Source organism: Micromesistius poutassou, assembly GCF_964030765.1.
Source record: "Micromesistius poutassou genome assembly, chromosome: 5".
Classification (NCBI taxonomy): domain Eukaryota; kingdom Metazoa; phylum Chordata; class Actinopteri; order Gadiformes; family Gadidae; genus Micromesistius; species Micromesistius poutassou.
In genome coordinates, this window is record NC_140275.1 from 18,952,517 (window position 1) to 18,974,558 (window position 22,042).

At 43.8% G+C, this 22,042-nt stretch overlaps 5 protein-coding genes across 7 annotated transcripts in view; 2 read left to right on the plus strand and 3 right to left on the minus strand.

Annotated features, from left to right (window-relative positions):
• Positions 1-5,794, minus strand: part of pitpnm2 (phosphatidylinositol transfer protein, membrane-associated 2) — a gene marked incomplete at its 3' end in the record, with an annotated part of 46,724 nt that extends 40,930 nt beyond the window's left edge. Inside the window, 1 exon segment of the mRNA XM_084468669.1 lies at positions 5,263-5,794.
• An 89-nt stretch (positions 5,795-5,883) lies between these two features.
• Positions 5,884-7,686, plus strand: mtrfr (mitochondrial translation release factor in rescue). 2 transcript variants are annotated; one of them, XM_084468672.1, is made up of 3 exons: positions 5,884-5,998; positions 6,796-7,102; positions 7,207-7,686. In XM_084468672.1, exons 2-3 carry the CDS (start codon positions 6,821-6,823, stop codon positions 7,426-7,428), a joined length of 504 nt encoding a protein of 167 aa, XP_084324798.1. In that variant the 5' UTR covers positions 5,884-5,998; positions 6,796-6,820; the 3' UTR covers positions 7,429-7,686. The 2 variants fall into 2 exon arrangements, with proteins under 2 accessions (XP_084324798.1, XP_084324797.1); XM_084468671.1 differs by lacking the exon at positions 5,884-5,998 and having other exon boundaries at positions 6,653-7,102.
• A 501-nt stretch (positions 7,687-8,187) lies between these two features.
• Positions 8,188-11,545, plus strand: LOC311342860 (N-lysine methyltransferase KMT5A-A-like). Its single transcript, XM_084467696.1, has 8 exons — positions 8,188-8,319; positions 8,466-8,566; positions 8,953-9,100; positions 9,361-9,574; positions 9,675-9,762; positions 10,175-10,234; positions 10,567-10,757; positions 10,971-11,545. Exons 1-8 carry the CDS (start codon positions 8,310-8,312, stop codon positions 11,179-11,181), a joined length of 1,023 nt encoding a protein of 340 aa, XP_084323822.1. The 5' UTR covers positions 8,188-8,309; the 3' UTR covers positions 11,182-11,545.
• A 335-nt stretch (positions 11,546-11,880) lies between these two features.
• rilpl2 (Rab interacting lysosomal protein-like 2) lies at positions 11,881-14,679 on the minus strand. The gene is made up of 4 exons (XM_084467843.1): positions 14,302-14,679; positions 14,030-14,181; positions 13,325-13,456; positions 11,881-12,635 (listed from the first exon to the last, which is right to left on the minus strand). Exons 1-4 carry the CDS (start codon positions 14,593-14,595, stop codon positions 12,614-12,616), a joined length of 600 nt encoding a protein of 199 aa, XP_084323969.1. The 5' UTR covers positions 14,596-14,679; the 3' UTR covers positions 11,881-12,613.
• Positions 14,680-15,441: 762 nt separating this feature from the next.
• LOC311343154 (RILP-like protein 1) lies at positions 15,442-21,977 on the minus strand. Of its 2 annotated transcripts, none has more exons than XM_084468015.1 (8): positions 21,531-21,977; positions 20,957-21,104; positions 19,174-19,292; positions 18,602-18,865; positions 17,696-17,902; positions 17,176-17,327; positions 16,924-17,022; positions 15,442-16,206 (listed from the first exon to the last, which is right to left on the minus strand). In XM_084468015.1, the coding sequence occupies exons 1-8, from the start codon at positions 21,822-21,824 to the stop codon at positions 16,113-16,115; spliced, it is 1,377 nt and encodes a 458-aa protein (XP_084324141.1). In that variant the 5' UTR covers positions 21,825-21,977; the 3' UTR covers positions 15,442-16,112. The 2 variants fall into 2 exon arrangements, with proteins under 2 accessions (XP_084324141.1, XP_084324140.1); XM_084468014.1 differs by having other exon boundaries at positions 18,587-18,865.
• Between the last annotated feature and the right edge of the window lie 65 nt (positions 21,978-22,042).

Consider the following 22,042-nt stretch of genomic DNA (forward strand, 5'->3'; position numbering starts at 1 on the left):
ATAAAAGTTACAAAATGACTCCATTAATGCAGGCTATCCACTGGGGGGTGTGGCTCATCATTTACTTTGGCAGCCAACTATAGCGCCCCCTATGGGCGTGATGTGACAAACTTCAGACCTCCTCACTAGGAATACAAAACCGTTTGTTTTTTGACAAATTTGAAAACATTATCGCAATCAGGGGCTGAACAATGTGTTTTACCCATCCGGACTGATAATAAGAAGAATCCTTAAAGTAACCACAAGGACCCAGAGATACTCTGAATACCAGAGTAGACTTTGATTACCCCCCAGAGGTGTCACACAGGAATAAGGGCAACTTCACGGCGTCACCACGGTCACTTGGTGGTTGAAGGACTCAACATGCGGTTTGCTCTGGTCTGAATCAGAGAGAGTGGTTGAAATCCAGGTTTCAACCGGCCAATAATCAACCAGAAAGATCCTCGCTCAAAACGTCACAAGGAGTTTCCCGAGGGTTAGCAGCTGGGTCCAACATGTTCTCCATGTCTGCTTTAACAGGCGATGCTTTGTGGCGCCCAAGTGGTACTTGTCTGTTGGAGGCTGTCCAGTCGTTCGCATACCATTAGGCATGAAGAGGACTGAGCGTTCAGTTCCCGTTCACTCTTGGAAAGCAGTAAATCTGCATTAACTGTAGAGTAAAGAGCACAAGGAATTGACTTCAGCCAAATCCAAGACGGTTCTTTAAGACCATCCTGGAGGGTCGTTGGTTGATCTTGGAACACTAAATAGTTTGGTGCCCATCAGAGACAAAGTGGCTTCTGAATGACTGAGGAAACTCCTAATAAGGGCTTAAAGGCTTCAAAAGCTGCTCTGTTGTAACTTATCAAAAGGTTTGCTATGTATGGACCTTTGTAAACAGCATAGATTAGCTTTATTGAAACAAGAAATAGTAAATTAACCATGTAAAACTAAAACTAAAAACAGAGAAAATAGTCAGGCATTCCGCAAGTAATGTGTGTTATAACAAGGATTACGGCCATTACCTTACAGGCCTATGTTGTCATGAATGCAGACGCTAACCATATGTGCAAAATATCAGCTAAACCTTTCTGCCAGATACTGCACTGATGTAGGGGGAAGAAGTAGGAGTAGCTTTATAAATTAACCTGAGGTCACATGACAGAAGCAGGGCTTCCAAATCACTACTGATACTAGTCTTTAGACAACAGAGGAAAATAAAGAACCGTAACTCTCAAGAATTTAACTGATTCCCTGTTCAAATAACCATTTTCAATTAAGGGCAGGAGGACAAATTCCACACATATGTGCCAAAAACAAAGAGGCTATAGGATGCAGCCCTATAGGTCCAGCCCTCTACCTGCGATCAAATGCCATGTCAGCTGAAATCCTTAATAGAAATGTAGTCAAGCCAAACAACAGTAATTCTTTGATGATTAACCAACCTATTATTATTATTTATATAAAATAAATTATATAAAATAAATCCCTTCTCCTTACTATTCAGCAGGTGGACCCAAACACATGGCTCTGCTCTCACAGTACAGGAGCGGTCAGATTTTAATCTTATTACCGGTAATATATATATATATATATATATATTTTTTTTTTTTTTTAATAATGTGATAATGTCATTGTCATTATCAATGATTATCATTATCAATGATCATTGTCAATGTCATTATCAATCTAACTGACAGGAAGTCTGTCTCATTTTTTGCTTGCTGAACTAGCATTCGAGTCTGGGATGATCCATCCCAGAGCACTGTGGGCAAAGTTACAGGATGACGAACGTAAGCTGATTATCAGCAGATGTGGATTTTAAAAACAAGCCAAAAACGCCTGTAAATATATGTATTAAGAGTGACCATAACAAACAAGCATAAAGATGTCTGACATGTCACTTGGTGATGTGTAAAAGCCTTTGTACAGCCCACATACTGAATGCTCCTCTCACTTTAGTAACAAAACCAATACAAGTTCCTATTCCGTATAAGAATCAAAAGTTACACTGCAAGCTTGCATGGTGTTGATGTAATCGTTCTAGTTTGGGGATTATCCACGTTGAGAGGGTCACAGAAACAGAAAGAATCGACTCCGCTAAAATAAGGTCTAGATGATTAACAGGTCAAGGTCATTCCTTTATGACTTATATAACTGTATAAACTAGACCGATTAATCATTAACTCTCTGTTCCTCGTTTGTCCTGCATTAGTCCAAAATACACGAGGGTTCACCAGTTATCAGATGGACCAGGTTGATAACGTGTCGACCGCCCTTTAAACAGTCCCTTAAACCCGTCACTCTGCTCCGTTTATGGCCCGAGCTCTGCAGCGTTTCATTAGCAGTTCCACTTCCCCTCTTGGTATTACGCAACACAGCTCAGAGACCACCTGGGGAGCAGAGAGAAGGTGGGCGGGGATTCAAACCCTCCCGCCGTACGCTTCTAGCCCGGACCTCCATGAGGACCACAAGTTGGGGGCTTTCTACTTTATCGCATTTTGCAAATCCTCAGAAACACACAGCAGACGCATATCAATGAGGCGAAGGCGTTGCCAGAGGATAACTGCAAACAGTCAGCCGTTGGTAATGAGCTGCAGCAGTGTCAGGACATTTCTGTTGGTGATCTGCATCCTGATCACCGATCACCTATCACCACCACCATCCTATCACCACTACTGTTGCTACGGGTTAATGATGTCTACAAAACATCTATGATGTCTACAAAACATCTTTCTGTACATTACTGCCACCTCACCATGGAGGGGGTTTCTAGCACCGAATGCTGAACTGCAGTGAGTTCTGGTCCATGATCACCTCTGAGTGACCCTGGTGGAGGACCCCTTCCCTCAGGCCCCCCCACGGGTCAATCTCACCAAGCTGATACGGTTTATCGGACCAAAGAACAACAAGTGACTTTGGGTTCAAACAATCCAAGCTAGTACCTTTAAGAACACTGTCTGTCTTGTACATTAATACGTGCATTATTACTTTCCCCGTTTTATTCTAAAGCACTGTGTGTAAAAACGTAGTAAAAGTAGTAGTATAAGTGGTAGTACAGTAGAAGTACAATACAAGTACAATAGTAGTACAGTAGTAGTAGTAGTAGTTTAAGTAGTTGTACAGTAGTAGTAGTATAAGGAGTTGTACAGTAGACGTGGTAGAGTAGAAGTAGTAGTAGAAGTAGTAGCAGTAGTAGTAGTAGTAGAAACAGGCAGGGAAAACATTCCAGCGTGCAGTCCTAAAAACATGCTTAGAATGTAGACTGGGGGCTCATTATGTAGTCCATGGGGGTTTACTATGTAGTCCATGGGGGCCCACTATGTAGTCTGGGGGTTCACTATGTAGTCTGGGGGTTCACCATGTATTCCATGGGGGTCTATGTCCGAGACTGCTTCTCATTAGTCACATGGTTTACCGTGTCAACAGGCCTCCACTCTTGAAGTGTCCAGGCCCCTGAGTTCAGGGGCCCGTCTGTCTCCCATCGTCAAAGACAACCGCCGCTTCATTTTCATAGAAGCAACGACAATCAGGCCTACAGCAGCCTGGAAGCCCATTGGCTGCTGCCGCCAGTCTCCTAGAACAATAAGGTTGAGCCCAGGAGGGAACACTTAAACCAAAGAAAACCAGTCGGGTAGCAAAAAGAAGAAAGAAAGTCCTGTACACCAGGAGGACTGGTTAGGAGAAGACCCAGACAGGCCGTGCGGGTGCTGCAGACTATGAGCTCAGAGACACCCTTTGACAACACAAGGCTTCTCTGCACATTAATGCAACATGTGTCTTTGATGAGAAGGAATAGGGACTGGCATGTCAGCTGACATGTCACCATGGAAACATTATTGTTATCACCATAAACATCTGCATTTCATTCACAATAGGGGCATGCTGAGTTAGTAATTATATTGTTAAACAGGCCACTGAAGTTGAAGTAATTTAACAAAGTATGTATTAATTATTTCCTTATCATAATTCAGTAAGGCCTACACTAGTAATCTGGTAATTGAGCTAAGATAATATCTTAATTTCATGACTTTACAATACCAATCAAAAGATGATTGATGACCAATAAAAACGGACTTATTGTCAAGCGGGCAATACCTGAAAATATCTCTAATAACAACCTTGTTTATAAGAAAATGGAAGAACTTTGATTATGCAAAATGGAAATTCATGTCTGATCCGAGGTCTGAGATACCACTGAGGAATGAGGGCGGGCTCTCGTCTGTCTCCGCCGTTATCTTGCGGGTATAGATTCAGGTTTAGATCAAGTAGTTCTAGATTCAGGTTTAGATCGCCAAACACCATGACGTTGTTTACAGCCAGCAGAAGACCAGGGTGTGAAACACGCAGAGTGACATTTACAGGGCCCGTTTCTACACGTTGAACTAGGAATCACAAACTTTGGCACGCTACTATAACGGCCTAGCAACGTGAACAACCACACATCCAGCACGTTGTGCCTCTGTGTCAACAGCGGAGACGCTGGCCTGTCAGTGCTCTTGTGTTGATAAGCCTGGCGAAGGGGTCTCATCATATCAATGTCAGTGTCATATCAAGTCAAACGTACATGTTTGATTGCTTCAAACATTGTTAAGCTGCTGTGCTGATAGGAGATATTCTGCAACAGTGAGCATCCTGATCAGAGGTCTTCTATAACAGCGAACATCCTGATAGGAGCAGCAGTAGGTCAGTGACTCACCCAGCAGACGTGCAGTCGCTGGAGAAGTGAAAATTAAGTAGAATGCCACTAACGTACTGACGCCGTTGACATACTTGCAACAATGCAGGATGTGTGATCACGCTGCGTTCTGCTCTCCATTATAGAACCAAAACACACCGTTTGGATATTAAAGACAGTCGTTTTAGAACGGGTTCAGGGGCTCATGTGTGTTGCATTAGCAAGTGCAACCAAATGCAGTCGACGTGTTAGCCAATGAGATGCAACTGGTGATCTACCTGTGGCCGAACCCTGTGAGGAGCTTTAGGGTGGACGTCTGGGACCAGACCAGGAGGTACCTCCAGTGCGGACCACCACAGCACATCACTGCTTTTATAGGTTGGGGTCGGAGGAGGAAAGGAATCCTCCGTACTAAACTAATACATCATGGTGTGATGCCTTCATGATCACACGGAACCGTCGTTCAGCGTTCAGATGATCGACTTCACGTCACTGAGCAGAGCAGAAACAGAGCTGGAGTAAACACTCCATCTTTACACCAGGTCCACCGTTTAGTTACCTAGCAACAATCCCAGCATGGTTATCACAGACTGGTCCGCACATACCTGGTCAGCCGGTCCGGTCCACGGTCCACGCGGGACCCGGGACATCCAGTTCACAGGCACGCTGTCCTCCTCGTAGTACACCAGACGGGTTCCTGAACACCGGGACGTTAGGTCAACCAAAAAGCGGCCACCGATCCCGTTGGCATCAGTGGAACCTGAGTGTGTTGATGTCCGACACGTCGCTGCCCTGTAACGCCCGCGACATGGGAGGAGGAGCACGTTTCAAATCAGGGCGCTGGGTGCAGAAACATCTCGACAGCGGAGATGCGCTGGGTCAGACCAGGGTTCTGGGTCAGACCAGGGTTCTGGTTCTTCAGACGGCCCGGGGCATCGGAGCGCTGAAGACCACACGCTGAAACGCTCGGTCGGGGAGAGGCTAACGCGACCCACTAAACGTCCTTGGTATCCACGCTTTTCCCGGTCGGACCGCCGTGGTCGTCTGGGAGGAGAAATCTCAGCCGAGGAGCTCCTTCCACTTCCTAGAAACCAAAGTACAGCAGGAACATGGATGACGAGCAGCCATCCTCAGTCTACACTACGCCTTTAACCGCTGCTCCACCGTCCGCAGCAGACCCAGGATCAGCCGCCGTGTCACACGGTTTGAAACGCCTCCTGTCGGCCGAACCGTCGCGATGCATCCGAGCGGCGACGCACTTCCGCAGACAGCACGCAGTAGCACCATCGTGCGGAGGCTTTAGGAATAACACGCAGGAGCGCCCCCGTACGGAGGCTTTAGGTATAATAACACGCAGTAGCACCCCCGTGCGGAGGCTTTAAGAATAACATGCAGTAGCGCCCCCGTGCGGAGACGTTAGAATAACACGCAGTAGCGCCCCCGTGCGGAGGCTTTAGAATAACACGCAGTAGCGCCCCCGTGCGGAGGCTTTAGGATAACACGCAGTAGCGCCCCCGTGCGGAGGCTTTTAGAATAACGCGTCTTTGATGGCATGCAGTGTCTGGGAGATAAAACACAAAGTTTGTATCCTGTCACCGCACGGCGCCCGGTTATTGACTATATATTTGGAAGCCTTGCATAATGTCTAATCTATAACACCTGCTTTAGTCATAGCTATGTCAAGTCAAGAATTTATTTTTTTTAGGAATTTGCATGTCGATTGACTGCGCGTCCAGATTACATCATAGAACTCCCCTGGTTCACTGACTTCAACTCAATACCTGGTCTGTTGTTCACTCTCGCTGTCTCAAAGATTAACTTTCCCAGTTGACTTTATGTATATGTACATAGGTAGGCTAATAATTGCAAATGTTACTTAACAAATTACCCAAAAAGTGTAAAAGTTGAACTCCCTTCTACACACCTTAATGCTCCGTGTTTCCTTACAGCCTTTCCTTACAGCATTTAACCAGGCGTTCATATAAAAAACACCGACATCCTGCCTCCTGATTGGCTGCCTAGTAGGAAGTCGTCCTGATATCCTGTTTACGTCGTTGATGTTTTCGTTTGACCTGACCGACGTGAGGACCCCGTTCTCTTCACGTGTTGTCAATGTTATGTTTCCACTTCATGTTTAGCGTGAGGAGGATCTGACCGGCTGCTATGGGCTCGGTGCTGCCGCTGATCAGTTCCGTGTACTCCGCGTCCAGGCGGATCCCGTGGGGGAGATCTCTAACCAGTGCTCCCCTGCTGAGGGTCGCTCCTGCTGCAGGACCTGCGTGGGTTTTAGCAGCTGGGAAAAAGGACCTCATAGATCTTCCTGTCCTGAACGAGGACGAACTCGAAGAACAATTTGTTCGAGGGTCGGGACCGGGCGGCCAGGCTACGAATAAAACCAGCAACTGTGTGGTGCTCAAGCACATCCCCACTGGGATTGTAGTGAAGGTATAAGTCACGATCTTCTGTGCATTGGTCTCTGGTATTGAGAATGAACACCACTAAGCCTTCCTGGGCCCATTGTCACCATTATCCTCCTCTTATTTCCCCAGTGTCATCAAACGAGATCGGTGGAAACAAACCGAAAACGTGCTCGAGAGATCCTGAGAGGAAAAGTGGATATTGCCTGTAAAGGAGAAGACAGTGAAATCATCAAGAAGAAGATGGAGTCCATGCAGAGGAAACAAGAGAAGAGGAAAAACGCCAATGACAATCTAGAGAAAAAGAGAATGTTCAAAGAAGCCCTTGCAGCGGACTTGAAAACTATGAAGTGACAGATGATTGTAATATTCAGTGTTGTAGGCTATATGCATGATGTCTTTCAATGTTTGAGTGTAAATAATGACATTAAGATTGGTGGATAACAATGATTGGCAAAACTTGATAAGAATGTCATTGTTATGATTTGAAAAAGGAACCCGACATTTTCTGTTCTCAATATGGATACATTTAAGAAATATAACATTTTTCGACTATATTTTTGGGTTAGACACCAGAACCTGAAGAAGATGCTCATACAATAAACATACACTTCCCCAAGCGGTCTTCCATGCCCTTCGCGTTGTAGGCCTATTTAATGACCATATAGAAAAATAGATTTTTGCAAGAAACTGAGCTAAATCCCAATGACTTTTTTTTAACTCCACACACAACATGAACACAAACCGTGTGTCCAATATCAACTGACGAACTGAATTCGTTTATCTCTAACGGATAAATTGTGTGAGAGATCATGTGTAAGTATCGTTATAGCAAAAATAGTTAACGACAATTACCCATTCCGATGATGATAAACTTTGAATACTATTTAAATCAAGTTAGAAAAAAAAGAAAGGGACAACGATATTTTACTCAATGTGTATTCGAGAAACGTTCGATGCTTCAAGTTCGAACGTTTTTAGACGGTTGTTCCGGAAGTAAGGGGGCGGGCCCTGCCGGAACCAAGGGGGCGGACCCTCCCTCGCTCTGTCTATCCTGGCTGTAGAAATAGCCAATCAGCATCGAGGTACGTTTTTTTAAATCCATCACATGCTCTGTTGTTGAGTCGAGCAGCGTTCTGATGCTGTCCTCTAATTAGACAATATTGCACATTTCAGCCTTCGACCGCCAAACCCTCAGCAGACCTCGACCTCCTCGGCTGGTCTGGAGCCTTGAGATGGCCAAAGGTATCCAGCTGGTGTATGTTGTAACCAAATGTCGATGATATATCGTTATGGAGCTAGTGTTAACAACAAAGACTGTTTGGTGGTTGGTTTCACGGCGTTATTATCAAGTATCTTCAGTTACCAATGTGTTTGCCTGTATTCTTTAGGGAAGAAGCATGTTCTGACGACCACCAGTAAGCCCGTGGACCCCATTCAACAACGAGAAGCCCTCAAGGAGACCAAGGAGAACAAACCAGAGATGAACAGGGTAAGTTGTTTGGGTCACATGTTGTTGAACATTACAATATAAATATTGTACTGAAATGTTAGATAACACAACATAGATAACAGGTTCCTACTTGGCTTTACCTTTTACAACACTTTCTCACACAATGATGCTACACATCAATTATCCAGGGCAGTAAAGTCAGCTTCCCAGTAGGGGTGGTAATTGCAAACCCCTCCGACATTACTGAAGCAGTCGAATAAACTACATTTGACATTTTATAGTTATACTTTTTGTAATGCTGTATGTAATCTGGCTTTCTATAATTCAATAACTTGTATTAATAGCACACAGCAGATCCATTCAGAACTAATGAACCAAGGTTGTTAATCTGTCCAATAATGCAAACATGAATGATGCTGTTGCAGGACAGCTCATGTAAAGCCCAGTCCACACTCCATAGCCTGTGGAGTCCGAGCAAACCCCGATCCCCTCTGAGTGAAAACTCCAGCTGTGTATTCCAGGAAGGAAATGGCTTGGAAAAACCTCACACTGATGCAGCAAAGCCAAAGAAAGGTAAGGGATTTATTGAGTGGTTGATAACATTTTTACATTCTATCACAAGTGCTCATTTTGGTTTCCTTTTTGGTTTTTCTTGCCTTATCTCACCTGTAACTAATACTGTTCAGCCATTTGGCGGGTCAGCAAGGTGGACTTGTTGTCTGTGACACGAAAAATCTGTATTAACTGACATTTGTTGTGACAGTGGTTTCATAGCTAGTGGGTAACTGGAAGGATTGGTCCATAGTCTAATGTTTTATGCTTTGCAATTTTAGACCGAGCTACTGAAATACAGAGCGAGGTTCTGAAGTCCAACGAACTACAGAAGTCAGCCAGGGCCTGTCTGCTCCTCTCAGAGTCCCGAGAACAAACCAACACAGAAAAACCACAGGACAAAGAACACATTTCACAGACTGGGCCTGCACCACAAAACCAGGCTAATGGAACCAAAACCCAGAAAGGTGGTGGTCACAAAGCCAGGGTGAAAAAGTATGTTTAGAAACAGAATGTATCCAAATGATTCCACATACGTAACCCTGACTTGCATGGTTGTTTATGTCTTGTTTCTTTCCCCCTTGTTATTTTCTAGAACAGAGAATAAGATTTCCCAAAACAGAAAAGTCACAGATTACTATCCAATTAGAAGGAGTTCAAGGAAAACTAAAGCTGAGTTGAAGGTTGGTATGAAAGTTGATGTGTTACTTGGAGCAAATAAGACACCATTTTCATCTTGGTACTCGAGTATTGAAAGGTTCATGTGGAGTTGGAGGACGAGGAAGGGCGGCAGTAGCTCAGGAGGTAGAGTGGTTTGACTGGTAACCGGAAGGTTGCTAGTTCGATCTTCTCCTAGCTGAGTGTCAAGGTGTCCATGAGCAAGACGCCTCACCCTGACTGCTCCTGCTGAGCTGGCTGTTGCCCTACGTGGTTGTCATCGGTGTGAAAATGAATGGTTGTGAGTTGCTTTGGATAAAAGCGTAAGCAAAAATCCTCTAAATGTAAAAATGAGGTTCTTATGCATGACTGAATCAGAATATAAGAATAAGTGGGACATCTTACCAAAGGCTTATTTTTCTCCCAAAAACTCATAAGGATGAAGAACAGAAACACATCATCGACCTTATCAAGAACGGTGTGGAAGAAGGATTGCAGGTAACTGTTTATGAAGTATTTGAATTGAGTTTTATTTGTGAATTGTTTCATCTTCCTGCTCCTTATCTTGCTTAAAATAAAAAAAAGCTGCGAGAATGTAAACATAAATAAATAGAGAATTGGATGGGACCCTATACCCATTCTAGTATATTGAAGGACAGTATTAGAAAACCTGGATATTCAAAGCGGAGGAAAGATTCCCCTGAGATTACTACTTTTGTTAATAAGTAGTAGTATTAAATCACTGTCAATTGAGTTGAATTAACCACTTCAAGTTTGGACCAAATTTTACGCCTTCAATATTAATTGCAGACGTGTTCTCCATTGAATAGGTGCGACACATAGATGCCAAAGGAAGGGGAGTGTTTGCAACCAGGGGCTTCACAAAAGGAGAGTTTGTGGTGGAGTACAACGGAGACCTGCTGGATATCGAACGGGCTAAGAAAAGGGAGGCTGAATATGCTCTGGACCCGGCCACCGGCTGTTACATGTACTACTTCCAGTACCACAGCAAAACCTACTGGTGAGTGGAACATGGCAATTTTGTATTTTCCACTGATTATTTGTCTTTTAAAAGGCATTTTTCTTTGACAAAGCCACATTGAATTAGCATCTAATTCCAAACAAAGGACAAATGGTACAATGTTCATATCTGAGGAACTTAATTTGGGTCGACACTTGGCATGCTTCTAATAATAGTAGCTCTATGGATGTATACAACGCTTTTTTATTTTAGTGTGGACGCAACAAGGGAAACTACCCGCCTGGGCAGATTGATCAACCACAGTAAAGCTGGTAATTGCCAGACCAGGCTTCACGACATTGATGGAAAACCCCATCTCATATTGGTGGCTGCCAGGGACGTCGACGCAGAAGAAGAGCTGCTATATGACTATGGGGATCGCAGCAAAGCCTCTCTTAGTGCTCATCCCTGGCTCAAATACTAGGCTGTTGGCATCCACCCCACCCCCTCACATATTTAATGGATAACACTGTTTTGAAGAGGATAATATGACCGAGCATAGTTCTAAAATTGCTCCTTTTTTAAAATGAAGTGTAACTTGCTGATTTTAGAAATGTTTAGACATGAGCTTTCCATGAATGATTATACTGCGGCTGTATTGTTTTCATGATTTTATCTTTTAATTTCTCTTCACCCACTGTCGTAAAATGATGATGGTTTAAGAGTGAGGGATACGATTTCTTCTGAGAAGTATTTGTATACCCTGTAGAAGTTCTTTGTATTTACCATTCTGTTTCACTGCTATGGCTAAAGCCATATTGTAAATTGAGAAATAAATCTCATCTCAATTGTTGCATTCTTTTAATTATGATATAACTTATATTTAGCTTATTCTGAAATGAGATTGAGGGAATGTGCATTTAACTTGGAATCCTAATACTTGGCCAGTTCTGAAAGTCCTCAATTGTCACTAACTGCTATGAGCAGATGTTGGCCCATCAAACATGCAGGCATTAAAATGAGTGGAGTTAAAACTCCCATGACTTTGCTGGGTGTTTTCAAATGGTTGCATACCTCCATCCAAGTGCATTTGTATGACCAGCTCAAAGCAAATTCTCCCCTGAGATTAATGGCGTTAACTTCTCACTGAATCTTTGAAACTGCAAATCCAGCAAGTCAAATTTCTACTTTGCAGCACAACAGCATAACTAAATGCCAAAAAGCATATTCGTCTCTAGAAATTGTGTAAATCACTTTATTCCAAGTGTTTTTGTACATAATGTTCCTAATGCTGTGGATACCTCCTTGATATAAGACATTTGCATTTAAGCTCCACAGCACCGAAAACTATACATAATCCCATAGTCTGGTCTCAACCAGGACACTGGACTATTGATGTGCTGTCTTTCCACTGCTGAAAAATTAATTGCTTAACTATTGACACGGTCATCTAAATATATCTAGGACTGAATACTTCAGAAAGTTCTTCACGGAATACTAAGCAGTATAGTACTGAGACAGAATGAGATTATGTCAATACTTTCAGGGTAACACTTTGTCACTTTGTCACTACTTTGTCACTGGACATCATCAGAAACAATCCCCTGCGTTATTCTCCTTCACTTGTTAAAGATTCAATGTGTAGGATTCTGTGGCATTTAACAGTCCCCCTTTTATCATCTAATTAAAACATTCTTATGAATATTACATTTCTGCCAAGTCTATTGTACTTGATTACATTCAATTCTACATACTGCACCTTTAAAAAACGTATTATGCATCACATGCTATTGCATCCTATGGATTACAAAAAAACTTTAAAAAAAATGTTGCATAAAAAATTGCAAAAATATGTGTAAAAATCCTGGTGGGCTTGTGTGTAAATAACTTGGTCCTGCTATTGTAAGAAGTAATCCTCATTTTCTCTTGAATGAAAACCTAGAAAAAGAACATTACAAAATTAGTCAAGGGAATAGTTCACATAATGCTGAGTGTTTTGTTCATGTATTCTCTATGTAATATGAAGGCACCAGACATTAGCTACATTGACTATGCTGAAGTCGCAGACGATATGGGAGCTGGAGATAAGTCTCAGTCTCCGCTGGTTTAAGAAGATTCCATTATCCCTTCCTTCATTGGACTACACACAAACATCCATAGCATCAGCAAAAACACGAACAGGTCACAAGTAAATCATTATGAGGCAATAGACTGGCTGTTGAGGAATCTAGCTCCCTCCCACATGATGTATTCTCGCTCTATCTGACAAACGTCCTGCCCTTCTGTCCGCTCACATTCAGACGACACTCAGACGACAACATCCCTGGGAATCATGGGAGAGTTGGGACTGGACACTTAAAAAAAAAAAACGTTTCCTCTACCATATTTCTCAAAAAACTATATATTTAGCAAAGAACACCAGTGTTACTGGTTAAGTACTATGTTTAGCTATATTTAGCAAAGAACACCAATGTTACTGGTTAAGTACTATGTTTAGCTATATTTAGCAAAGAACACCAGTGTTACTGGTTAAGTACTATGTTTAGCTATATTTAGCAAAGAACACCAGTGTGACTGTGAAATGTTACGGTTACTGAATTTCTTTTCCTGAAGTAAACATTACTCACAGTTTTGAGATTGCTGTTCTCTCATCTTTCGGCTCCTCTATGACGTCCTCGCATACGGTCATGCCGTTGTCGGTGGCCGGGGGAGAGTCCAGGTCTATCTCAACCATACCTGGCTCCGTTGGTAGCCTGCCACTGGGATGGACCAGAGAACTGATTGACTGAAAGGTCACTAATAACCTAATCACAGGCCTGTGCTGGTTCTAGGATGGGAAGTCACTGGATGTGGAGTCTTAGCATTCAATACTCCTTTTCCAACAGAGGGATGATATAAGATGGAAATAATAAACAATATGTATATTATAAATACGGCTAAAACCTGTGTGATTAACTTAAGCTCCATCAAGTCATCGGAATTACAAAAGTTGGATGAGCAATGTTGACAACATGTTGATGACAACATGTTGATGACAACATTAATGAACCTGTGGAATGTGTGACACATTGTCTCAGTGTCTGCATTGTTTAACAGAGTGAGGAATACAAGTCAATTACAAGGTCAGCTGCGGTGCTACTGTGGGGTCAATTTAACTCTTGTTTCTAAGACGTATAGCCTATATTTTGTATAAATATATAGGCAATCTCAATATATAAATGGTCAGCTGTGAAATATTTTTGCCTGATTAATTACCAGTGGTCAGTTTGTTGACTTTATTCTGGTGAAGTAGTGAGTGAATTGTAAAAGATGTTTGTGCAGAGCTCTCTCACCTCTTGTACATCTGAAGCTCTTCCTGAGCCACCATCAGCTGGGCCTTCAGCTGGTTCCGCTCTTGGAGCACTTCCTTCAGCTCCTGCATGGTGAACCGGGGTCTGTTGGGGTCCTTCAGGTCGATCACCAACTGATCGGGTCCCACTGCCGGCTACAATTAGAACACGACGACCACACGTCATCCCAACAGGCAATGGAAAAGGATCAATACACCCAGAGGAACATATAGTAGAGAGACGGTGCGTGACGCCCAGCCCCGAGTCAGACGCACCGCGCCGTTCTGCGTGCAGCTCTCCCTTAGGATGCGGTCCAGCTCGGTCTTCAGGTTGTCCCTCTCCAACCTCAGCTCCTCCACCGACAGGTTGTACTGCTTCACCACCGTCTCGAACAGCTCCAGAACGCGGACGATCCGGAACTGCAGGTCCGACACTTCCTCACCTGAGCGGCTGATCTTGAGTAAATCTCGACCGATCACGTAGGAGATGTCGTACACGTCCTCCACGGTGAGCTGGAACGCGTCCTTCTCGAAGGCCGAGGCGGGCGAGGCGTCCTCCCCCAGCTCCATGTCTCAGCGGGGGCCTTCCTGCGACCGCATCCGATAGTTAGGGAACTTTAAACACACGCAAACTTACTTTGCTGTCGATTCTTCCTTCGGTCACTTCTGGATTGCTGTCCTCGGCGGGAGCCAATGGGCGGGCTGTGTGAGTCAGGAGGACGGCAGAGTCGCCATGGCAACCGGGGAAGCCGAGCGCGACGGGCGAGGAGTCAGGTGAGGCGGAGCACGTGATGGGAAGTGTCAATTTACCTTCCAAAGAGCCGTTGAACCGAAAACCACATGTTTTATTCGTTTTAAACGTGGCAATTTGTCCTGGACACCAAAAGCATAACGCTACGGCGTGTGGGGCGTATTTCATACTCAACATCGCTTATCATAACGTTCATAACAGTTAGAACGACGGTACAAAAAAAAAAGTATAAAGTTGGCTTGGGTCGTAATCATGGCGTTACCACGCCCCCCTCCTTCCTAGAACCCTTTTTTTTATTTTATTTTTAATCAGTGGCTCATTGAATCTTTAAATCGGTTGAATTACATCAGAAACAGTGGCTCACTGACTCTTTAAATCACAATGTTGAATTACATCTGAAACAGTGGCTCACTGACTCTTTAAATCAGTGTTGAATTACATCTTAAGCAGTGGCTCACTGACTCTTCAACACTTTTTCTAGACGATTACGATTTTCCCCATTTGTTTTAAGCATAAAATATAATTATGGATACAGTCATGGTTTATTTATTCTCCAACCACAGAATCGTTTCACCACACTCTGCCTATTGGTCTGATGTCAGTGGAATTAGCTTTCATTTGAGATGGCAGCATAGGAAAGGATTCGGTAGAGTTCTGTGAACCACTGCCAAATACCAAAAATATATATATTTAATACATAATTTATAAATGTACATATTCACAAGTATACAGATGTTAAATGCATAACACCAATAGGTCTACAAGTCATATTTATATATATACTGTATATATTTTGTGGATTCGGCCATTCCAATATTTCAAATTCTGAATTCTATAGGGCTATATTTTAAAATATATATTTTTAAACTCCATGATGACATATACACCCAAACAAAAGTACTCTGTTAATTTACCACCCAGCCTTATCTGAAACATCTTCTGAATCCTAATACATTTTCTAAACATTCTAAAAATGTTACATTACCGATGACCTACGTTTGACCAATTATTTCAGGTATTTCTTCCACACTAACGTCAACAGTTGGTTGGTTGTCATGAGCTGTGTTCCCTCGGCCTTAAACCTCCAGCCAGCCAGTGTTCTTAAGAACATTCCAGCAGGACAGAGGGTGGGGAGACCTTATTTTTTTATTCTGTTCTATTCTTTACACATATCTTGCACTAACTAAAAAATATATTTCCTAGTGTAAATACATCAGTTCATTTTCCATCTGATGGCCCTTGCTGCCCAACACATTGACATTATGCGGTTGGTGTATAGAGCTATTTCCACAGGACGTTGAGATTTAAATGAGACGGTTTGGAAGGTGTTGTTGGGTCATACGAGGGACCACAGCCTCCTGATGGGCAGCAGGGTTGGGTCGTCCTGGATCAAACCGGCTGCCACCATCGGCATGATGGCCGTGAAAATCCTGTTCAGGCCAGAAAACACAAGAACCGGAAAAAACTAGACTCAGCATGAGAACCGGCAACTGGAAAAAATCCTTTCAGAGAAATGTTGACAAACAGAAGAGAAATGACTATTAATTGAACTTGTATTTTATCTAGCTATATTTTATTCTTTATTATTTGATCTATTCATATAATAGATCAAATATATACCATATATTATATTGTACACATCAATCAAACATTAAAATTAAGAATGTAATATATATAGTTTATGTTAGTTATATATTCGTTTTATGAATGCATTTTTGAATGCAAATTATGAAATGTGCCTGATCATTCTCACACAAACACATTCCTATCTTACAGTATTGTATTAGGCACGTTGGACTGTAGTGCCGGTCTGTCATTTGTGGTTTGAACACGATGAGTACATGAATGATATATATGAATGTACATGTATTGGGTTAATTTGACTGTGGTTTACTGGGTACATTTGACTCTGGTGTATTAAGTACATTTCACTGTGGTGAATGAAGTACATTTCACTGTGGTGTATTGGGGAGATTTGTGGAGAATCTGGTATATTTTGCAGTGGTCTATTCTGTAGGATATGACTGTGGTGTACTCTGTACGTTTGTGGCGTATTAGGCCCATTTGTGGTGTATGAAGTATTTCTGAACAGTTATGACATTTGACTGGTGTTTTCTGTGTGAGGTGACCGGGTAGAGTTCACTCACAGGCGCCTGATCCCAGAGTCTGGTTGAGCCACCGGGGAAGAACATGGTGGATCTGGATCTGGATCAGCGAAGAACCGCTCCTCATCCTCAGACTCCTCACTGAGGGAATGTAGAGAAGGTTCATGTTTCTGCTCAGAGAGCTGCTCTGATACAGTCAGAAACCACTCATAACATCTGCCCTGTTTACACCCAGGGCCGCCACAACATCTAACATCAGGATTAGTGTTGTTTGGTTTACAGGTGTTTTCTGACCTCTTGTAGTATGCTAGCTCCTCCTCCAGCACGAAGACCTGAGCCTTCAGCTCGTTCCTCTCCTGCAGGACGTCCCGAAGCTCCTGCAGCGTGAAGCGTGTGTCTGACTCGTCCCCCGAGCCGTGGGAGACCTCGTCCCCCCCAGACGCCGCCTGGTTTTAAAGAGAAACAGAACCCTCAAACAACCTATTTCTGATGAAGAGTGAAGTAGAGGTTCACAGAGTAGAGTTATGGATCCTGGACCAGATCTCCTCTTTAAAGAGCAGCATACAGGTAAATTATATTAATGCCGGCAGGTGCCAAATACAGCTAGCTAATGTAATAATATGGGGTGTGCATAATATGTTTAGATCATCAGCTACAGCATGTAACTACACCGTGTGGTTAGGGGTTAAGGTCAGGATCAGCAACAACACTAGGTCAATGATCCTGACCTGCGACAGACCTTTGAACAAATATTCCAACAAACATCAGCCGTAGTGAGGCCCTCTATTGCCTCATTTAAACAGACGTTACCAACCAAGCAGGCAGCCGCGTCCGCGTCCTCCTCCTCCTTCTCCTGCTGCTCTTCCTCCTCCACCTCCCCCGGGGGACTTGTGTCTGACGAGGAGGTGTAGACCGGACACAGTGGCTCAGACTGGAACACACCGGCCAGGAGTCCAGAATCTCCTCCGCATTCCACCCACAGTGAGGTCTGCCTGATGGGGTCAGGTGGCGCCTCCACAACCTGGACACACGCACACACACATACGCACACCAAACATATGCACACACACACACACACACACACACACAATATTAATATAATATAATATAATACAAGAGGTTCTAATGGTCATGCTTAATATGGGGGGGGGGGGGGTATTGTTTGCCTCCACTCTCTCCACAATAAGAAAACTAGAGATGTATGAACACGTGTGGGCAGTGATAGGAAGGCAGGAGACAGGCACAACAGGGTGTTGATGTATTCGGGTAATAACGACAACAGCGCCAGCAGTTCTCAGTGTTATCAAGGGATTTGGTGAATCACAAGGGGTGTGGCTCCAAACAGTTCCATCAAGGACCATCTGTAGGGCTGTGAGGCATCAGCGCTTACCACCCGCCTGCGTTGATTTGTTTACTATAGGAATCCTCATTAGAAGACCCCTTGACAGCCGGGCTAGTCTACCTGCCGGTGTGTGTGTAATTAGGACATGGATTAACTATTTTTCATTGTGGCTGATGTAAATACTATAATGTGATTCATCATATGTTGTATTGTCACCTATATTAAACAATATCCGTACCTGTCCTGGACTAGATGGACACGAGTGTGACGCTATAACCCGGTACAAATAATTCCCCTCACTGAGACTAAGGCCTTCTGTTGAATTGTCCCTGACAATTCAACCAACAAACTAAACTAAATCACCTTGTTGCTGCTTACGGCGATCTGAGTGGAGACGAGCGGTATCTCGGCCGGAGAGACCTCCGCCCTCGCTCTCCTCTCTGGCCCACCTACGCCACGGCGCTCGGCCCTCAGGCCGGACAGCTCCTGCTGCAGCGAGCTCAGCTCCTGCAGCCTGGCCTGGGCCAGAGCCTCCAGCTCCACCCTCTGCTGCACGCCCGCCTTGCCCTGGCCCTCCACCGTGGCCAGCCTGCGGCGCAGATCCTGGTTCATCCGCATCAGCCTCAGCTGCTGGGCCTGGAGCTGGACCAGGCCAGGGGGGGGGGGGGGAGACGGGGTTCAGATGGAGCAGGTTGGGGATTACTTACACTGGGTTTTACTTCTGTTTTCCAGTGTTCTTAGTTGGTCTGGGTAGGAGCTTATCGTTTGCACTCTGATCGGTAGGGAGATTAAGACAATTGTGCTGAATGAAGATGAAGTGGAATAGATAGAGATAGATAGATAGATTATCTAGTCTGCACTCAGAAAGTACCCATGCTTCTCCATCAGACAAAATAAGAGTTTGATGTGAACAGAGTTGTGGGTTCATGAGGTTCAATGGCAATGCTCACCGCCTCCACGTCTTCGTTCTTCTTCGACAGCTTGTGGTCTTTAGCACAGAGTTCGTGTCTCTGTTTGTTCACCATATCTGTCATCTTATTGGTCCACTGCTGCTCCCTCTCTGACCTCCCTAGGGGGTACGCAGAAGACACGTTCATGATGCCCGGAACATAAGGGTACTGATGCATATCTACTGGGCATCATCACCCGAATCATGTATCACCATATCACAATCATGTATCACCATATCATAATCATGTATCACCACATCATGATCATGTATCAACACATAACAATAGACTATGAAAATATAAATATCCATAAAATGATCAGAATATAAATATAAAGCAATCAGTCTGATGAAGGTCTATTATCGAAACATTACAATAAAGGAGTCTGATTACAGACCCTCCAATCAATAAACCATTTTGGCTGTCACAATATAAATGAACATATACAGTAGTTCAATGTCGTGAATTCAAGCAGATTCTTTCCTCTTATTTAACTATTTTTTGCTCACATTACGTAGTGTCATGCTGACTGGTGGACATTGCCGGCCCCTTGTTGCAGTACAAAGACCCATAGAACAATGCATGGCTCGCTGTTTAAACATCGCAGTAGACTAACTTAAATGAAATTAAAATCGGTTGTTTGGCCGTCTGTTTTTGTCCTTGAAAGTAAAAATAACTGCAGCAAAAGTGAAGAGCACATATGAGCTGTATTTCTGTCTAGGTAAAAAATAGATTTACAGCCCTCTTGCCAGCATGAACCTCTCTCCCTCCCCCTCTCTCTCCTCTCTCCCCTCTCTCCCTCTTCCTCTCTCCCAACACAATAGCTAATGTTCTGTCCACACAGTTCCACAGCATTGGCACAATCTAAGTCTGTGTCTGCATGACTGAGCAGGACATCGATGAAGAAAACCACAGCTTTTATGGACTGAAGTGAACCAACACAGAACAGTACATCACTCTGTGATTACTACTTCCATCAATACTGCATTATTAATGTCATATTACAACCATCCATGTACCATACATACATTTGCATACCATGTCAACTTTATATATTAAGCCCAGAACATTTGATGGCCAGTCCCTTTGAGTGAGGTTGTGGGGTTGATTTTTAATTGCATCTTTAATCTGTTCTGACAGCCAATGATTCCTGATGAGGCTAGGATCGTACTGGGACTGCTCAGTCCATAACCTGGTGAGCAGCACCAAAGCACTGGAGTCCAGGTCACCCATAATGTTGTGAGCAAGACTCCAGCTAAAGCTTGCCGGAGCAGCGTGTTTACAATGCAGAACTACACCTTTAACTTTTCCTCTAACACTGCTTAGCCTTGCATTCTTTTTCACCAGAGAGCCTTTGAGATGTGCAGAGTGGGGAGGAGGTGTCTGATGACTTTGATATCGTGTTACCACACCCCAGTGCGTATATATTAGCAGAGCTGTGCCACTTAGTAACACAGGAGAAAGGCGAATGAGACAGTATACAGTATACAGTATACAGTATTACATGTTTTTAGGGTACCTATTAAATATGTTTTGGATGTTGTAACCCTCTTATTCAATAATTTTACAGGTAATGTACACAGTCAAATGTACTTATATAACTTGGAGAACACTTGAAGAGAGCAGAGCTGTGATTTGTTACAGGCCTTCCTACTTTAAATGACTTTGATTCTGTACAGTTGGAACATGCCTCCCTCAATGTTAATCTGACTAACGTGCATTCAATGCCCCATGAATGACATTGTAAGGCATCGTAAGGGATGCAACCTGATTTGCAGCATACCCTCTTCGTTTTTCTCTTGCTCAGTGCTTGGCTCGTCTTTGATTGACAGGCTGGCCCGAAGCCGGTTGTTCTCCGACTGCAGGTGAGAGATCTGAGTCCTCATGTCCTGGATCTCACCTCTCCACACATCCTCCACCAACTCAAGCTCCTGACGAATGAATTTGGCAAATGAAAAGACAATGTCACAAAAAATCTCTGCACACTTGTATTGGAATTTTTCACATTAACGTGGGTATCTAGTGGGTTCTAGAACTGTCATTTCATAATATCACCAATAATATACAACATAATATAGAAGTTTGAGTTTTGGTAGGCTAGGATACACTTTTCTTTTTTTTAAGACACTTTTATCCAAAGCAACTTACAATAAGTACATTTGTCAGAAGAAAGAAACAATATATATATATATATATATATATATATATATAATAAACAATATATATATGTATATATAATATACAGGCTGAAAGGCCAGTACCCCCGCTGTATAGGGGTGTATCATGTATGTAGGGGTCTCCAGTACCACCGCTGTATGTGGTCACCGGGAGTCTCTGGGGATCTCTGGGTCACCAACCTGCTGGCGCCTCCTCTCCTGGTCCTGCCGGCCGTCCCTCTCCCGCCTCAGCCTGTCCCGCTCTTGCCGCAGCTCCTCCGCCTCCGGGCTGACGGCGCTGCGGGACACCAGCACCTCCAACAGCTCCAGGACCCGGACCACCTTAGGCATCAACCGCAGCAGAGCTTCACACCCGTACTGGTCGATCATCCACTCGAACTCTTGACCCACGACAGCTGCGATGTCGTACACGTCCACCACCGTCATCTCCGACGCCTTCTTATCTAACGCAGATCCAAAGTTTTCCATATCCATTTTGCGTTCTTCAAACCCTCCCTCTCCGGAAGAACATACTCCTCCCGTCAGTTTAGACGTGTGTTACCTATACAACTAAAGTTTAAACACGCAAGGTAACCGCGGTCCACTGAGTCCAGACTTTAAAGCGGTTGATATGCGCTCCAGGGCGCAGGCTGCTGGCCAGAACCCGACTCAAGTGCGCATGTCAAGTTGTTGTTGCTCGAGCCACGCAACGT

What these genes read in the sequence shown, in the direction of transcription:
- LOC311342860 (XM_084467696.1), top strand. An exon ending in ACAAACCAGAGATGAACAGG is followed by an intron (nt 8,567 to 8,952) that starts GTAAGTTGTTTG and finishes ATGCTGTTGCAG; the next exon opens with GACAGCTCATGTAAAGCCCA. An exon ending in TACCACAGCAAAACCTACTG is followed by an intron (nt 10,758 to 10,970) that starts GTGAGTGGAACA and finishes TTTTTATTTTAG; the next exon opens with TGTGGACGCAACAAGGGAAA.
- mtrfr (XM_084468672.1), top strand. Translation starts at nt 6,821, where the DNA reads ATGGGCTCGGTGCTGCCGCTGATCAGTTCCGTGTACTCCGCGTCCAGG. An exon ending in CCACTGGGATTGTAGTGAAG is followed by an intron (nt 7,103 to 7,206) that starts GTATAAGTCACG and finishes TTATTTCCCCAG; the next exon opens with TGTCATCAAACGAGATCGGT.
- LOC311343154 (XM_084468014.1), bottom strand. Translation starts at nt 21,824, where the DNA reads ATGGATATGGAAAACTTTGGATCTGCGTTAGATAAGAAGGCGTCGGAG. An exon ending in TCGCCGTAAGCAGCAACAAG is followed by an intron (nt 17,903 to 18,586) that starts GTGATTTAGTTT and finishes GCGTGTGTCCAG; the next exon opens with GTTGTGGAGGCGCCACCTGA. An exon ending in GAGCTAGCATACTACAAGAG is followed by an intron (nt 17,023 to 17,175) that starts GTCAGAAAACAC and finishes ACATTCCCTCAG; the next exon opens with TGAGGAGTCTGAGGATGAGG.
- rilpl2 (XM_084467843.1), bottom strand. Translation starts at nt 14,595, where the DNA reads ATGGAGCTGGGGGAGGACGCCTCGCCCGCCTCGGCCTTCGAGAAGGAC. An exon ending in GCTGCACGCAGAACGGCGCG is followed by an intron (nt 14,182 to 14,301) that starts GTGCGTCTGACT and finishes TTCTAATTGTAG; the next exon opens with CCGGCAGTGGGACCCGATCA. An exon ending in AGAACAGCAATCTCAAAACT is followed by an intron (nt 12,636 to 13,324) that starts GTGAGTAATGTT and finishes TTCTTTTTCTAG; the next exon opens with GTTTTCATTCAAGAGAAAAT.